General features: G+C 43.0%; 1 protein-coding gene across 3 annotated transcripts in view; it reads left to right on the top strand.

Moving 5' to 3' along the window:
- The window catches only part of SPTBN1 (spectrin beta, non-erythrocytic 1), a 277,913-nt gene that overhangs the window by 247,183 nt on the left and 12,814 nt on the right, over positions 1–17,916 (top strand). For all 3 annotated transcript variants that reach the window (XM_053245880.1, XM_053245883.1, XM_053245886.1), the window contains 2 exons: positions 3,798–3,861; positions 13,581–13,819. In XM_053245880.1, the coding sequence (XP_053101855.1) occupies positions 3,798–3,861; positions 13,581–13,819 (303 nt within the window). The remainder of the gene's footprint in view (positions 1–3,797; positions 3,862–13,580; positions 13,820–17,916) is intronic.

Below are 17,916 nucleotides of genomic sequence, written 5' to 3' on the forward strand. Positions count from 1 at the left end.
GGAGACCTGTTTGAGAACTCCTGCCCCAAGCTTTGAAATCAGCTATGGAGGCTTTGCTCTCTAGGCAGCCATTGAAAGACCCCTGTCTGAAACTCTGAAGAATCTTTGTCAGTCAGTGTTGACGATGTTGAGCTAGATGGACCAGGAGTCTGCCTCACTCTAAGGCAGCTTCATATGTTCACCACATTGGAGGAGCCATTGTCCAATGCAGAGCATCAGCTTTGCATACAGAAGGTCCCAGGCTCCAGGTAGGAGCTGGGAAGGAAAGACTCCTGCCTGCAAACCTGGAGAGTCATTCCCAAAATAGACAGTGCTGGGCTAGGTGGACCAATTACCTGACTTGGTATGAGGCAGCTTTGAACATTCCTAGGCCTAATGGGCAGCCACAAAGGGCTGTGTTTTCTAAGTAGTATTAGAAAACACAGCCCTTTCTCAGTTCAGGAGGCAGGAGTGAAGCCCACACAGGTGTGAACAGTGTGCCCCAGAAGGTGCTCCAGATGCAAGACTTGAGCAATGGGCAAGTCGCTTCTGCCATGGATGTTGAAATACAATCACCCATTTTTAGCCTACTTTCCAGTAGGCTTATGAGATCACCCGACATTCTGTGTGTGTGTCCCCCACTATCAACCTCGCAACGCCTAGACCAATATGAACCAAATCGGATATAGTTGTAGGGACAGAAAGGGACACTTCAACGACATAGTTTGTGATGCTGTCATCCACACCAATGCAAGATGGCGGACATGTGTTTGAGGTGCAAGTGGGTTAACTTTTGAACCACCTAACCAATTCGAACCATATTTGCTGCAGCTGTAGTGACACATAGTGATGCCCCAATGGTGTAGTTTGTGATGATGTCACCTACCTCGATCCAAGATGGCGGATGCATAAACTTTTGAGGCACAAGTGCACTAACTTGAGGACTGTCTAACCGATTTGAATCAAATTTGGAACAGCTGTAGTGAGTGACACACAGGGACACCTCAATGGTGAAGTTTGTAATGATGACATTCACCCCGATCCAAGATGGCGGACACATGAACATTTGAGGCACAAGAGATCTAACTTGTGGACCTCGATTCGCATCAGATTTAGTCCAGATGTAGACAGTGAAAGGAAAGTAGGCTGATTAGTTCTGACTAGAACAACTTGTTTCTTTTCAACCATTTGATTCACTTTAGACTTAGAAAATTGTGATCTTTTAACTGTGTTCAACTGAAACCCAGTGTTTTTCAAGATGCTTGTGTTTTGCACAAACAGTGTTTTGAAACAGTTAATCCAGTTTAGCTATCTATGTATCCGTTTTTGCTCCTCAAACATAAGGATTAGTGAGGGGATTTAAATCTACATGAAAGGGGTTAATTTATAAATCTGAATTAAAGTAACAATAGATCAAAGAAAAATAATCAAACAGTTTATGTGATGACAGGTTTTCTATTAAGAGAAGATTGGAATGTTGACCTATATCTCTAAATTATGATTTTGTATAGTCATGATAAATGTTAGGATTAAAAAGGAAAATCTAAATGCATAGCTAGGCTGCCTTTGGGCACTTCACTTGACACTTCTTGTAGTTATGCTCTGTGAACTAACACTCCTTAAAATGAACTTTTATATAAAGCCCTTTGTAATGAATTGAGTTTTGATGTCTTGCACTTTGTGCTATATTTTTATTTATTTATTGCTCAGTTTTTATACCGCCTTTCATAAGGCATCCCAAGGCAGTTTAGAGAAGTTAAAATACAATATAACTCCATAAAAATCACATTTAAAACCTTAAAATCAGTTAAACAGTAAACAAAAACAAAAAAAACCCATCACACGCACACACAACCATAAAAAAGACAAAGGGAAGCAGGAAAGTTGAGAGACCCCCTAAGGGATAAGAGCCTGAACAAACAAAAAGATCTTTAGTTGAAACCCTTGGGAGCAGGCGGTTCTTCAGGTATCCAGGACCCTAACCCCTGCTAACTTGGCAAAGAGGCACCTTTTAACATGGTGATTCTCTTTATTTAGCAGCGGGAGAGTAACTGGCCCTATCCACCAGTTGCTGGTGTCTATCTTATGTTTCTTTTTAGATTGTGAGCCCTTAGGGGACAGGGATCCATCTTATTTTTTATTTTTTATTTTTCTGTGTAAACCACCCTGAGCCATTTTTGGAAAGTTTATTAATAATAATAAAAAACCATTAAGGGCTGGGACTTTAAAGGTAATAACCAGCACCTTGAATTGGATCCAGAAACCAATTGGCAGCCAGTGCAACTCTTTCAAAATAGATGTAATATGCTCTGAGTGAGCAGTTTGGAGCAGATCATATATATGCTTTACTAGAAGCCTTGAAAAGCCAGCTAATGGCACAGCGAGGAAATGACTTGCCTAGCAAGCATGAGGTTACCAGGTCTAATCCCCGCTGGTATGTTTCCCAGAAACACCTATATCAGACAGCAGCGATCTAGGAAGATGCTGAAAGGCATCATCTCATACTGCATGGGAGGAGGCAATGGTAAACCCCTCCTGTATTCTACCAAAGAAAAACCACAAGGCTCTGTGGTTGCCAAGAGTCGACACCTTTTACTAGAAGCCTTGAAATTAAACTAGCATTTTTAGTAGGAACTTCTCTCAAGTTCTTTTCATATGTTAATTATTAGGCTAGTTTACATGAAGATTAATTGGGCAGACAAGCATCCTACCCAAGTTTGTGTGCTAGGCACATTCCCCTTTTGCAATTGTGTGTGCAAGTAAAAAGCAAGGTGAGCCTCACATTTGAGGCTCACACTGCGTAGGAGGGCTCTGTCTTACCCACCAGCTGTACCCAGCTGTTTAATGAGGTAGAAGAAAAAGCCCTCCTACCTCATTAAACATCTGGTGATGCAGCAGGGAAATGACTTGACTAGCAAGCCAGAAGTTGCCGGTTCGAATCCCCGCTGGTATGTTTCCCAGACTATGGGAAGCACCTATATCGGGCAGCAGCGATATAGAAAGATGCTAAATGGTATAATCTCATACTGTGCAGGAGATGGCAATGGTAAACCCCTCCTGTATTCTACCAAAGACACAACCACAGGGCTCTGTGGTCTCCAGGAGTCGACACCGACTCGTCGGCACACTTTTACTTACAGCTGCTGGGTAAGATGGAGCCCTCATACCCAGTGTGAGCTTTGCACATGATCACTTTCCCTGCCTCCTACTTTGCTTTTTACTTGCACTATCACAAAATGGGAATGTGCACAGCTCCCAAATTTGAATAAGATGCTTGTCCTACCTAGACTTGTCCTGCCTTCTCTGTTGCTGCCCCCGGACTCTAGAATGCTCTCCCGGTGGCTATTCGCTCCTCGGTTTCCATCACAGCTTTTAGAAAGCATGTTAAATTGTGGTTTTTTACCCAGGGTTTTATTTGATCGTCTCTGCTGCTGCTCTTTGTACTCTGTATTGCTTTTATGCTTGTGTTTTAAATTTTTAATCAGATTTGTTTTATTTTTTAGCTTAATATTTTAATTGTGTCTTTTTTGCAATCTTGTTTTTAAATTTTGCTGTAAACTGACTTGGGATTGTTTTAATGGAAGGCGGTAAATAAATTTAACAATCAATCAATAATTGTGTGAACTAGCCTATTGTCAAATACAGTACTCTGAGCTTCTGAGCGTATTTCCGAAGTTGGAGCTTTGCACCCCCTGCAGTTTCCTGATAAAGGTTATGTCTAACCTTAATACTGGGGTATGGAAAGTCGTCTAATGAGAGGCAATCCATAACAGCTTCTAATGTCCTACAATTGCATTGTTTTTGTTTTCTCCCTGCAGGGATGGCACAAAAGGAGAACAGGTCTCCCAGAATGGCTTGCCACCCGACCAGGAATCTCCCCGGGTTAGTTATCGCTCCCAAACCTACCAAAACTACAAAAACTTTAGTAGATGGACAGCCAGTGACCGGCCTCGGTCTGGACTCTGAGATGCAAAGCCATTTGCTGGCTGTTTGCTGCTTTTCTTTCAATTCCTCCTTGATTTGTTTGTTTTCAAATCCCCTTTACTGCCCCCCCCTCCCTCCCCCCCCACTCCATTCAACTTTTATTTAATGAGTAGCCATCATCACACACACTCACATCCAACAGACTTGCTCTTTGACCATGCCTACATACACATTTTCCCTGACTCCAATGCTCACTATTTGAATGCCTTCAGGCACTTGGTTGTATTGCCACAGCACTTTTGTTTCATGCTCTTTTGTTGTGAGTTTTTCATTTCTTTAATAGCATTAAGATTTTTGCAGCTAAAGCCGTCCCTTTATGTGAGTAATTGAAATGTAATGAGATTTCATCGTAATGGAAGATGAGAAGTAGCGTCTGACAGGTATGACGCTTCTAGCTCTACTAACAGCTTTGAGTACAAGAATAATACCCGCAAGCCCGCTGCATTATCAGCAAACGCCTTATGTACATGATCCAAGCTTACAGACAGAAGGGAATCTGGCAGAAAAGGCAAAATGGGGATGGATGGGAATACAGTGGGGGAGAGAAGCCTCTGTGCTAAGAATAAAAGCCAAGAGGTTAATCAGTTGTTTGACATTCCAAGCAAAATGAACCCTGGAGCTGACAATAAAGTTAAGAGGCCAGGATACTGCAAACATTAGCAGTCAACTTGATCTTTGGTATCTTATTAGCTTTGGAAGGGATTCCACCAGTGCTCCTTTTGCTTAGCCATGGGGTTCAGCTCTTCTCATTGTACACCGTGATAATGCCATGGCCTTAAAGGTATGCTAGTCTTGTAATGGAGCAGTAGTAAGATTAGATTCTGATTTCTCATACAAGCACTTACGTTCCATTGAAATCAATGGGACTCACCCAAGAATGTCAGCCTCAGCTATCTTAAAGAAGGGGCTGCCATGTTTACCATGTTTTTTGAGACTATAATCTTGCATGAAGAATAGAGAGCAGGCCACCTTTGCCTTGCTCACAGTAACTGTTCCTACCATGGTAGGGAGGTTTGCTCTCTGTGTAAGGTGATTTTGAAAACACCTTACATTAAGACAGGGTTCTCAAACTTTAGTCCCAAGATGTTGCTGGTTGAGAGTGATGGGAATTGTAGTCCAGCAACACCTGAGGACCCAAGTTTAAGAACCCCTGCTTGAAGACAATCCATACCCCAACAAGGTCTTTTGATGAAATTGGTGCTCTAGGTGATTTTTAAAACAATGCAATTGTAAATTAAATTAAGATAATAAGAACTGTTGGTTTTTAAAATGTAAAAATCCAAGATGATATGCAGATCTACTTACAGTACTAGAATTGTTGAAAACTATTCAGCTCCTGTTTTTCCTTGTGCCAAGTGAGTTGGGCCTGGGGGTCGATCTTGAAATCTGTATTCTTCCTCCCTTTTGGCATTACTCTGCCAGGTGCATGTGCTGCTGGCTAGAGGAGCAGAAAACAGAAATTATGTTGTGGGGGCATCACACTAAGGGACACATAGAGCTTGCAGACAATCAGAAGAGGGTGGTTTGGGGTTTGGAAGAGTTCTTACCCCATACTCTAAGATGAGCAGAGCCCCCATTGGAGATACACTAGTGAGCTCAGAGCCAGGAAGGCCACCAAGAATTGGGATAACCTTCTCACAATGCACTTTGTGGCCAGGAGGTAGGAAAACCCATTATTTCAGCAGCCATGCTCTGATTGGCCATGAGGGGGCAGGAGGTGGGCCCAGCCCTATTCAAGTCATTGCTAGCATGGGACCATAGAGTGAGCTGTACAGAACAGCTCATTCACAGCTAGCAGCTCATTGAATCGTAGCACTCTCCCAGCTGGAAACATAGCAAAAAGTGGACACACTATCAACAAGCCCAGGTAAGTGCCCCTGCTCTTCACTAACCTGGGTTAAGACTGAGGGTTAGAAGCAGGGTTACCCAGATTTGGACTACCAGGGCTTGGGGCATTTGCCCTGGTTCACATGACCATGCAGCTCTAGGTTAGAGGCAGATAACTTAGGTTTAGATGCTCATATGAAGAGGCTTATAGAGTGAAGCATCCTTGACTTTCAACTCTGCAGTCTTGTCAGCCTGGTTAGGGATGTGCACAGATCAGTTGGCATGGTTCAGTCTAAATTCAGACCAAACCACAGGCATGTGAACTGGTTTGGTCAACACGATCAGCTGGAACCGGCCCAAACCAGCCCAAACTGGTTCAAAGAGGTTTGCAGTTGAACCGTTCAAACCAGCCAGGTTTGCAGCAGTCTAGTTTGATCATAAACAGTGTTCCCTCTAACAGGGATTCCCAGATGTTGTTGGCTACAACTCCCATAATCCCCAAGCAAAAGCCATTGCAGCTGGGGTTTCTGAGAGTTGTAGTCAACAACATCTGGGAATCCCTGTTAGAGGGAACACTGATCATGAACTGGTTCTCCATATCCCTAAACCTGATAGAACAAAGGGATAGACTCCTGAGGTCCCAGAATGGACTGCCGGGGGGGGGGGGAGTCAAATTTTTGAATGCTGCCCTACATATAAAAACCCCCTACACATGGAAAACTAGCACAGTAGGGAGCAGACTGAATTAGAATCTTTCTCACTGCTGTGCCAGTATTTTTATTTGTTTGTTTTGTTTTACATTCTGAAGCATTAGAAATGAGATCTACCACTCGCAGTCCGGAGTGGCACAGCCCACTCTGGCACCTCAACCTTCTGTCGCCTCGCATGTGTAGCTCAGGGCCTGCTTTTCCCCATAGGGCAAGCATGGTTATATCAGCCTCTCGTCAGTGCTTTCCTTCTCCCTTCCTGAAGTGGGGAATAGTAGGAGTGTGCATTAGTGGCAAAGCTGGTAAAGGAAAACAGAAGTTCCTTCCTGTTGAGGCAGGTAGGTCCTCTCGACCGTTGTGGAAGAAGGAGAAAAGTGAACTCTCCTCTGCAAATGACCATCCACCTTAGATGTTCATTATAGGAAAGGATTTGCAAGATAACTTCATGGAGTACACACACAAGCGCACACTTTTAAGACTGCTTCATAGTCTACATCTGATCCCTCTGCTCGTGGACTCCAAACTTTCATCCCCAAAAGGTGAAGTGCAAGATAGGGAAGAGGGAAAAGAACAGAAGAGAGGTCTGAAGGCATATGTTGCAGCCAGCTTGCTGCAGCTAAGCTGCTCTTGGTCTAGTTAATGCCTGGAGGAGAGGCCACCTGAGAATCCTGCCGTCTTGAATTCCATGATGGAGAAAAAGGCGGTGTAATGAATTGGACACCACTAGGCAGTGCCATATTTATTGGTTGCATTTGAATCTTCCAAGGAACTCAGAGTGAGGTGCATAGGGTTACCTCATTTTACTTTCACAACTTCCCGTAGAGGTAGTTTTGGATGAAAGGTTGTTAGTTGCCCAAGACTGCACAGTGAGCTTTACAGTTTAATGGGGATTTGAATATGAGTTCTCACATCCAAACCCACCACTCTAGCCACTATACCACACTTGCTGTCCTGTAAGTGGGGAGCAGGGGCAGTGGCCCTGGGAGCAAATAATTACAGGTTTATGATCATAGGATGGGGACATGGGTGACAAATAGACCCATGTAAAGTACTCTATGGATGTGTTTACACTTTAGACTTAAGTGTGTGTTAACAGCAATCCTTTTCCCAAGGGAATTCTGGGAAATTGATGTCTGTGAGAGAGCTAGTGTTCTCTAGCAGATAATCTCAGCATGCTTACTAAACTGTTTTCCAGGATTCTTTGTACAGAAGCTATCCATGACAATCTAACTGGTATAAAACCATATGAGTCTAAAGCAGGGGTCGACAAACATAGCTTTCTAGTTGTTGAACTACTATACCCATAATCCCCAGCCACAATAAATTGTGACTGGGGATTATGGAAGTTGTAGTTCAACAACAGCTGGATAGCCAGTGTTGAGAACCCATGGTCTAAGTGAGGGTTTCTCAACGTGTGGGTCCCCAGATGTTATTGGACTTCAACTCCCATAATCCCCAGCCTCAGTGGCCTTTGGTTGGGAATTATGGGAGTTGAAGTCCAATTACATCTGGGGACCCACACGTTGAGAATCCCTGGTCTAAGTGGAGATATGTCCATTGTCATTATAGGAAGAGAAGGGTGAAATGGCTGATGCTCCCCTGTGAAATTCAGAGCCCAGGTAATCAGAGCCACTAATCCAGTGTCCATCCTTAAATTGAGACCACTAGTCCATATAGACATGGAAATAATGGAGAAAACATTTATTAAATCCCAATTTAACCTCCCTTTGTTATTAGTAAAAGATGGTTAACAATACCTTGAAGGTTACTACTTCATATATTAAGTAATTCTGCGTAGAAGTGTCATTTTAAAGTTGTCCCCTAACACACGTTTTGCTTGGTTTATAGTCAGGGGTTTATGGCCTGGCTGATGGGTGGCTCTTTTTGAAAAAGTGGACATGTTGGGAATAATCAGCGGTAGTGAACTTTCTCCAGGTTAAGTGATTATTCTGCAGTTTGCTTTTTGGCCTTGCTATTTCAGAATGTATTTACTTTGTAATCTCTACCACCTACATAAGGGCCAGCTTTTAACTGATGCATTAGCAAGCCACGTGTGTTAAATCTGCTTTCCCTGTATCCTGCATCATAGTTCATGCAAGGTGTACTAGATTCTCAAAGTGTATCTGGCAAAATTTGCAAAGACTAAGAAAACTAAGATTTTATACTTTCATGCAAACTTGTCTTTCTTCGTTATCATGCACGTCTCTTTTTTTCTCTCTCTTGTCAGGATATCATCACAATAGCTTTTTAGTGCTTTTTAGATATATGTATATCAGTGTAAATTACATGTCTTGGTGCTTCCTGTACAACGGATCGCTGCCCCTCAAAGTGCATTAAAATGTGCAGGGACCAGTGGTGCCTTTTTGACATTTTAAGCAAAAAAGAGAGCAGTCAGATCTGTTCCGTCCTGTAGCCATGAATGCCTAAGAGATGTTCTGTGTAGTCATATTGGCTATATAGAGCTAGCATGCTGTGCAAAAACTAGAAAAAGAATAATGTCAACTTTGCAATCCCCAGCAGTGAGGAATGCTGCTCATTTTCTTCTATCAATCATAGCCTATAGTTTGGGTGCAGAATTGCATCTCAAAATTGTACTATCTCACAGAACAACATGTTGGCTGAAATTTCATTTCAGGAGCCTCAACTCCTTACCTAATGGTGCAGAGGCTAAAGGGGAAAAAACTGAATATTGTATCAATTCCTGCACTTTGAAAAGCAAAGGGGTACTTCATCACGTCCTCTGCTGTCATGTTGCAGTTAAATTAATTCTTAAATTCCTCAAGAATTAGCTAGCCACTAAATTGACTTGCAGTTAACCTTCCAATGATGAAAAATGTGTCTTCATAACATGCTTGTGTTAATCATTTTGTTAACAATTTGTCACCCGCAGTGTTGTCTCTGCATGCTCAAAGCATGTTTCGATTAAAGTTTATTTAGAACCTTATTCTTTTTTTCCCTGTGTTGTCATGCTCCGTTTGCATTCATGTTTATTTTTCTCATTTTCTGTTTGTTGCTATAAAAATAGGCCACAGAATTATTTGTCACTGGAATGCATTGAGACCATTGTTTGATGTCCTCATAAGATCTTAGCAGTGCAGTGAGTTTAATCCAGATCTGTACCAGTCTTGTGCTGTGCTAGTACAACCTTTGTACACGCCGAGACCAGCCTTTGCCAGCACAAGTACCTTAGCAGCCTAGCTACACAGGAACATCCTTGTCCCACTAAGACCTGGGAACTACCAGTGGTGATTTCATGACTGCATGTCCAACTTCCAGATGTGTAGAGGGCTCCATTTCTTGTGTTTTCTGCTGGGCCAGGAAGGTCACAGCAGCACAATGCAAGACTTTGGATTGAATCCAGAGTTTACATCTGTAGTAATTTCTCTATGATACAAATTTCCTTATATCCCCAGTTCGCAGAATGCAAACACAGAATCATAACCAGGATGGTTATGGGTTTCATGAGCTTCCATATACATTCTTTTCCCTGATGAGAAATATTCCATACCTAACGAATTTCAGAAATTTTCATTGAAAACCTCCAAGGAAGCAGATGCATTAGGTGCCTGTTATTCCATGGCACCTCTTCATTCATTGTTTAATTGCTTTTAAACAACTCCTGGGATATTTTCCTATATTTATTTATTTATTATTTTACATTTATTTTTACATTTCTATACCGCCTTTCGTTAAAAGAAAACCCCAAGGCGGTTTACAAAAATTAAAACATACAATAAAAGCAGTAAAAACATCAAGCAATAAAAACATCAAGCTAAAAACATATATTTGAGTTGAGCCTACAGGAAACTGCCATCTACTGAGTCAGACCATTGGTCTATCTAGCTCAGTATTGTCTTCACAGACTGGCAGCGGGTTCTCCAAGGTTGCAAGCAGGAATCTCTCTCAACCCCGTCTTGGAAAAGCCAGGGAGGGAACTTGGAACCTTCTGCTCTATCCAGAGTGGCGGCTCCATCCCTGAGGGGAATATCTTGCAGTGCTCACACTTCTAGTCTCCCATTTATATGCAACCAGGGCAGACCCTGCTTAGCTATGGGGACAAGTCATGCTTGCTACCACAAGACCAGCTCTCCTCTTCCTTCCTGTAACGTCTTGCCCTGTATCCCCAAATCAGAGTAACCATAAAGATAAAGAAGTTACATTTATCCTCATTTAGGTTGGGAAGTTAAGCTGCTTTATGAGCGAAGGTTAATACTGACAGCTAAATATGAGAGTTTGAGTCCAGTCAGTATTTCCAGAACTGACAGTTCTCATGGGAAACCACAGGTTGGCAGACGATAAAACTGTTCACAATAGAAGTTCAGTGAATATAGGGGGGAGGTGTCTAAAACATATAACTGGCTGACATCTAGACTAAATCACTTCTATCGAGTAGTACTATTTGAATAACTTACTCTGGATGTCAGCCAGTGTTTATAGTGGTGCTTCAAACTGTGGCCCTACAACTGTTGTTGGACTACAACTCCCATCATCCCAAGTCACAATGGGTAGTAGCCCGGGATGATGGGAGTTGTAGGCCAACATCTGTAGGAGGTTTGCAGTTTGAAACCCCTGGTTTATAGGCTCCAGTGTTGCTTAGAAAACTCAGTTATGAGCTTCACCCCAGATGAGTGCAGATTCTGGATGTACACTGGTTTGTTTTATTTTTATTCCACCCCTCCTCCAAGGAGCTAAGGGCGATATGGGTTGTCCTTGCCTCCCTTCACAATAGTTCTGCAAGATAGGTAAGGCTCTGAGAGAGTGACTGGCCTGGAATCATCCAGTGAACTTTGAGAGCAGATTTGGACCTGGCTCTCTTAGTCCAGCTCAAGGATCTGTCCCCTTTATAGGCAAGTGCAGAAGTATTTAACTTTGCACCACTGGCATATATTTAAGCCAGACATGGGACTTTAAAAAAGAAAGAAAGAATACATCCCTTGTTTAATTTCTTTGCTTAATTTATTTAAGTAGAATAAATTATACAAAGCAGTGTGATTTGCATACACCCATAGAATAGGCTTACTGCTTTGATTGCAAAATCTTGGCTGTTTGGATTAGGATTCCACCCCCCACCCCAACGGGGTCACTTTGGTGTCAGAAGAGAAGGAGGGGAGGCTGAGGTAACACTGCAGATCTTTACACAGTTTATTTATTATGTATTTGTCACATTTATATACCACCCTATATAAAATCTCAGGGTGGTTTACAATCAAACCCAAACCTAAAAATCATATAAACAAATTAAAATTACCATAAATAAAACTTCAAAACATCATTAACAAAAAGCCTGTTTTCAAAAGTCATTTAAAAACAACCAGAGAGGGGGAGATTCTGATTTCATTTGGGAGTGTGTTCTAGAGCCTTGGGGCAATTCTAAAGAAGGCCCAGTTTGGGATCACTACCAAATAAATGGTGGCACCTGCAAATGGACCTCCCTTGATGATCTTACTAGGTGGCAGGGTTCATGAAGAACGCACTCTCCTACAGCTGGGGTTGGCTAACATACAGGGAAGCAGCCTGTGGGAAGGGGGATAACTGCTATTCAGAATGATCAGCTCCAAACAATTCCAGCAGAAACAGGTGGCAGATGTACAGCTTGCTGTTTAATAATTCTGCTGCTTCTGAATTGTCCCAAGCCTGGCCAGAGCAGTGGAAATGTCTATTAATTACTGCACCCTTTACAATCTTTGCTTGTCCTCCATGTAAGCACAGCACAGAGTGTTTGTAATCTACTACAGGAGCATTGATCAGCACTGGGCTTTAGTAACTTGCTAATAATCATCCGCACACTCCCAATTGTTTAACCTTCTGTGGGTGGCTACCAGTGGCTTTTAAGTGGCACAGAATTAAAAGCCCCCAACCCTTAATAAATATTATCTATCCCATCTGGGACTAAGTCACTGTTGCGAAAGATTAAAGCTTTCAGGATTCCAGTTTTAAATGATTGGGGAATGAAATGGCGGATGAAGACATCAAGAATGTGACCAGTCAGAGCTGGCCCTTCTAGGCATCTCAGTTACGGTACAACTGGCAACGCGTCCGGCAAAGCGAGTGATGGCCAAGGCCTTGGTTCTGTCTTTGTTTGGGGGTAAATAGACGTGTGATGTTGAGTGGTTGTAGTGTTTTCCTAATTCCTTTAACATCCAATCCACACAGTTCCAAAGTCCAATAATGGAGACTTGGAAAGAAATTGACATTTTCACCTTTGACCTGTCTCATTCCACCTCACCTCTCTCCCTTGACCCCACCTGTCTTTGAAGACCCAAGCTCTTAACTAGGATGGTGGGCATGATGAAAATGCATGTTGTCCTCTGATTATCTCCTTAACTTCTGCATGTTGTCTTCTGATTATGTTGTTATCTTGGGTTGGGGTAGGCGGTAATGGAACCTGGGGGAAGGCATTTGCAGATTCTAATCAAGAGTTCTGGGCCCAATCAAGGTGTTTCTGGAAATGCTGCCAACTGTATTGCTGGCTCAATACATCTTTAGAATTACTGCACAGCCTCAACAGCAGTAATTGTATAAATGTATGGATAAGATGGCTGATGTGAATAAATATCATTTTTGCTTTTTGTTCTTTCTGAACTTACAAAAGTGAGATTCTTACTGTTGCAACATTTGAGCAATCAAAAATGTTCACAATTAAATAATGTGACCCAAATCTGGGATCCACACATGCCCTGATTTCTCACTGCCAGATCTAGAATGGCAAAGAATTGCCTTCTCAGTAGCCACTGATGGAGAAGTCCTTGTTGCATATAAGGTTTGCATTTTATTTGCTGGACTGTGGCTTCTTGTGTATTTGAAGAAGCAGAGTCAAGTGCGGTAAAACTCTCACAGCTGGTTTATCTCCTCTCCTTCTCCTGTTACAGCACCTCTATCAACTGGGTACTAATCTATTGATATTTTCTAATTCCTTCAGCCCTCTGTTTCTCCAGTGGGGTGTGAGAATAGCTTTACTGGATGACCCTTGCTTTTGTACACAGTGTGCAAGATGAACATATCAGATTGTCTGATATGAAAGAAAAAGGTGTTGTGATACCTTTGTCACTAAACAGAGGTTATATGTTCACTCTTGTTCCTTAGATGGAAGAAACAAGAGAAGGCAATGAAATGGTCAATGGAGCAGCAGACCAGAGGACAAGTTCTAAAGAGACGAGTCCAGTTCCTTCGCCAACGGCAGATCGCAAAGCCAAGACAGGCCTCCAGGCTCAGACTGCCGCCACCCTCCCAGCCAAAACACAAGAGATGCCCTTGGCTCAAATGGAAGGCTTCTTGCACCGCAAGCATGAGTGGGAGTCACACAACAAGAAGGCCTCAAACAGGTACGAAAGCTGGATGCTGAAAGCAAACAGGTACGAAAGCTGGATGCAAAAGCTGGATGCAAATGCCACTCATCCCAGATGAGCCACTTGGGAACACCCTTTGCTCAAAAACTATTCTTTAGAACAGGGATCTTCACCATCGACCATGGTATTCTTCTGGTCCACCTGAGAGAGGTAGGATTGGGCAGCACTGTTTTACAGTCGTTCTGCTCCTACTTCTCTGGTAGGTTCCAGATGGTGTCGCTTGGAGACTGTTGCTTTTCAAAGCGAGAAGTGAAGTATGGAGTTCCACAGGGCTCCATACTGTGCTCTTTAACATCTACATGAAACCACTGGGAGAGATCATCAGAAGGTTTGGTGCTAGGTGTTATCAATATGCTGATGATACCAATTTACTTCTCCATGTCAACCTAATCAGGAAATGGCATATCTTCCCTAAATACCTGCTTGGAGGTGGTAATGGGCTGGATGAGGGATAATAAACAGGTTGAATCCAAATAAGATGTAAGTACTGACTGTGGTGGGTGGGGCCCAGAAAGATGGTTTAGATCTCCCTGTTCTGGATGGAGTTACATTCCCCATGAAAGACCAGGTACGTAGCCTGGAAGTGCTCCTGGACCCAAAGGTCTCCCTGGTTTCTCAGGCTGAGACGGTGCCAGGAGTGCTTTTTATCAGCTTCGGCTGATAAGTCAGCTACATCCATTTCTAGAGGTGAATGACCTTAAAACAGTGGTACATATGCTGGTAACCTCCAGACTTGACTACTGTAATGCGCTCTACGTGGGGCTGCTTTCGTACATAGTCCGAAAACTACAATTTGTACAGAATACGGAAGGCAGATTGGTCTCTGGGACAACATGAAGGGACCATATCACAACGGTTTTGAAAGAACTACACTGGCTGCCGATACGTTTCCGGGTGAAATAAAAAGTGCTGATTATTACCTATAAAGCCCTTAAAAGCTTGGGACCAGGTTATTTAAGGGAGTGCCTCCTTTGTCATGAACCCTTCCGCCTTTTACGATCCGGTTACGGTTGCCACCAGCTTATCTGGTGGCGATTCAGGACCAGCCTTTCTCTGTGGATGCCCCAGGTCTTTGGAATATTTTCCCTACTGAAATAAGAGCATCTCCTTCTCTGCATGTTTTCAGGAAAACCCTTAAGACTATTCTGTTCTCACTTTTAATTAGAATTTTAATAATTTGTTTCATATTGTTTTTATTGTGTGTATTTTAACCTGTGATTTTAATGTTAGGCTTTGTACACTGCCTAGAGATTTACATATCAGGCAGTATAAACATTGATTGATTGATTGAATAAATAAATAAATAAATTTTTCGGTCAGGAGTCACCTGGCAAAAGACCTTTAATGTGAGAGCCATTTCTCACTGTGCTGACCTCCACACATTACAGAGCTTTTCTCAGTGTTAGGAGGGCCCTTAAAAGAGATGGAGCCCTCTCTTAAGAGCTCTGTTAGGGATGTGCGAACCGGTTCAGATCCGAACCGGTTCCGGTTTGGCGGTTCGGATCTGAACCGAACCGGGGGTGGTTCGTTTTGGACCAGTTAGGACCCCTGAAAATTGGTAGGTTGGTAGCTGGCACCCAGGGGTACCTGTCACCCAAACCCCAAAGCAATCGGACACTCGTACGATTTTTAATGAATTTTTGAAAATTATTTTTATTTTTTTCTCATAGGATATAATGGGATTCGAACCATACCATTATTCCTTATTGTGGAGCACCCATGGGTGCCAACAACCATGCAAACCCTGAAGGAATCAGACACCCCTATGATTTTTTATGAATTTTTGAATTATTTTTAATTATTTTTCTCAGAGTATAATGGGACCCGAACCAGTCCATCTCCCCTATTGTGGAGCACCTAGGGGCAAAAAAGCGGGGTGGGTGGTAGACAGACAGGGGTGCCTACCACCCAAAAAATCCCAAGGCAATTGGACACTCCTCTGATTATTGGTGAATTGTTAAAGTATTTTTGAATTACTCATAGAGAATAATGAGGATTGCAGCAAATGTATAGCTTCATGTCGGGGGGAAAGGGGTATCATAGAGTGGATTGAGGTGGGTGGTAGTTCCTAGGGTGGGCAAGGAAGCTACCTGAATTATTTGAAAGGAATTGGGCAAAGGGGTGATTTTTGGTTAATTGTTGAAGTGTATGTGTCTTTAAGGTTTTTCCCCATAGAGAAGCATTGAGGTGTCAGCAGCCCCATTAGTGCACTTGGGGGGTGCTGGGGTGGCCCAGAGCAAGTGGTGGTGTAGTGCACATAGGGTGCCAACCACCCCCATGGGTTTCTAACCCATGGGGTACAGGGTTCTCTTGTTTCTGAGGTATTGAGTGTGGATTCTATGATAGCATATTAGAGTGGATTCATGGTGTCTCATTGAAAATCTCATTTGCTATCATAGAATCCACACTCAATACCTCAGAAACAAGAGAACCCTGTACCCCATGGGTTAGAAACCCGTGGGGGTGGTTGGCACCCTATATGCACTACACCACCACTTGCTCTGGGCCGCCGCAGCACCCCCCAAGTGCACTTATGGGGCTGCTGAATGCTCCATTATAACTTATGAGGAAAAACCTTAAAGACGCGTAAACTTCAACAATTAACCAAAAATCAGCCCTCTGCCCAAATCCTTTGAAAAAATTCAGGTAGCTTCCCTGCCCCTAACCGGCACTACCACCAACCCCACACCGCTCTAGGCCACCACTTTCCCCCCGACGTGAAGCGATACACCCTTCATTATATCTAATGGGGGGAAACCTTAAAGACACGTACACTTCAACAATTAACCAAAAATCACCCCTTTGCCCAATTCCTTTCAAATAATTCAGGTAGCTTCCTTGCCCACCCTAGGAACTACCACCCACCACAATCCACTCTACGACACCCCTTTCCCCCCCGACGGGAAGCTATACATTTGCTGCAATCCTCATTATTCTCTATGAGTAATTCAAAAATACTTTTAACAATTCACCAATAATCAGAGGAGTGTCCAATTGCCTTGGGATTTTTTGGGTGGTAGGCACCCCTGTCTGTCTACCACCCACCCCGCTTTTGTGCCCCTAGGTGCTCCACAATAGGGATATGGACTGGTTCGGGTCCCATTATACTCTGAGAAAAATAATTAAAAATATTTCAAATATTTATAAAAAATCATAGGGGTGTCTGATTCCTTCAGGGTTTGCATGGTTGTTGGCACCCATGGGTGCTCCACAATAAGGAATAATGGTATGGTTCGAATCCCATTATATCCTATGAGAAAAAAATAAAAATAATTTTCAAAAATTCATAAAAAATCGTACGAGTGTCCGATTGCTTTGGGGTTTGGGTGACAGGTACCCCTGGGTGCCAGCTACCATGCTAGCTACTTTTCGAGATCCGAACCAGTCCGAACTGGTTCGGATCTGAACCGGTTCGGATCAGAACCGAACCAGGGGGTGGTTCCGACAAAACCAAAACCGAACCACTCCCTCCTGGTTCTGACCCGGTTCGGATCCGAACCGAACCGGGTGAACCGGTTTTGTGCACATCCCTAAGCTCTGTTAGGATATCCCTGGGAAGAATTCCACTTCCCAGAACTCTGTGTATGCCTCCCAAGATGGTGGAGGGACTCAAAAGGGCTCCATTTCCCTTAAAGGAGCCCTCAGGCTCTGGGCAAAGCAGAGCACTGCACGGTGAGAATGGTCATCTCTGCATTTTTTATTTATTTAACAAATTTCTAGATTGCTGAAAATGTACGTCTCTGGGTGGTTCACAACAAAAACATAATAAAAACAAAATTTAAACATTAAAAACAATTTTAAACTTAAAACAAGTTAAAAGTATGAAAACGATAAATCTAATTAAAAGCCTGGGTGAACAAATGTGTCTTAATTGACTTTTTAAAAGTTGTGAGAGATGGGGAAGCTCTTATTTCAACAGGGAGCACATTCCAAAGCCTCAGGGCAGCAACGGAGAAGACCTGTCCCTGAGTAGCCACCAGACGAGCCGGTGGCAACTGTAGACGAACCTCTCCAGATGATCAAAATGGGCGGTAGGAATCCTAGTGAAGAAGACATTCTCTTAAATACCCAGG

The sequence above is a fragment of the Hemicordylus capensis genome, chromosome 1 (genome assembly GCF_027244095.1).
Source record: "Hemicordylus capensis ecotype Gifberg chromosome 1, rHemCap1.1.pri, whole genome shotgun sequence".
Classification (NCBI taxonomy): domain Eukaryota; kingdom Metazoa; phylum Chordata; class Lepidosauria; order Squamata; family Cordylidae; genus Hemicordylus; species Hemicordylus capensis.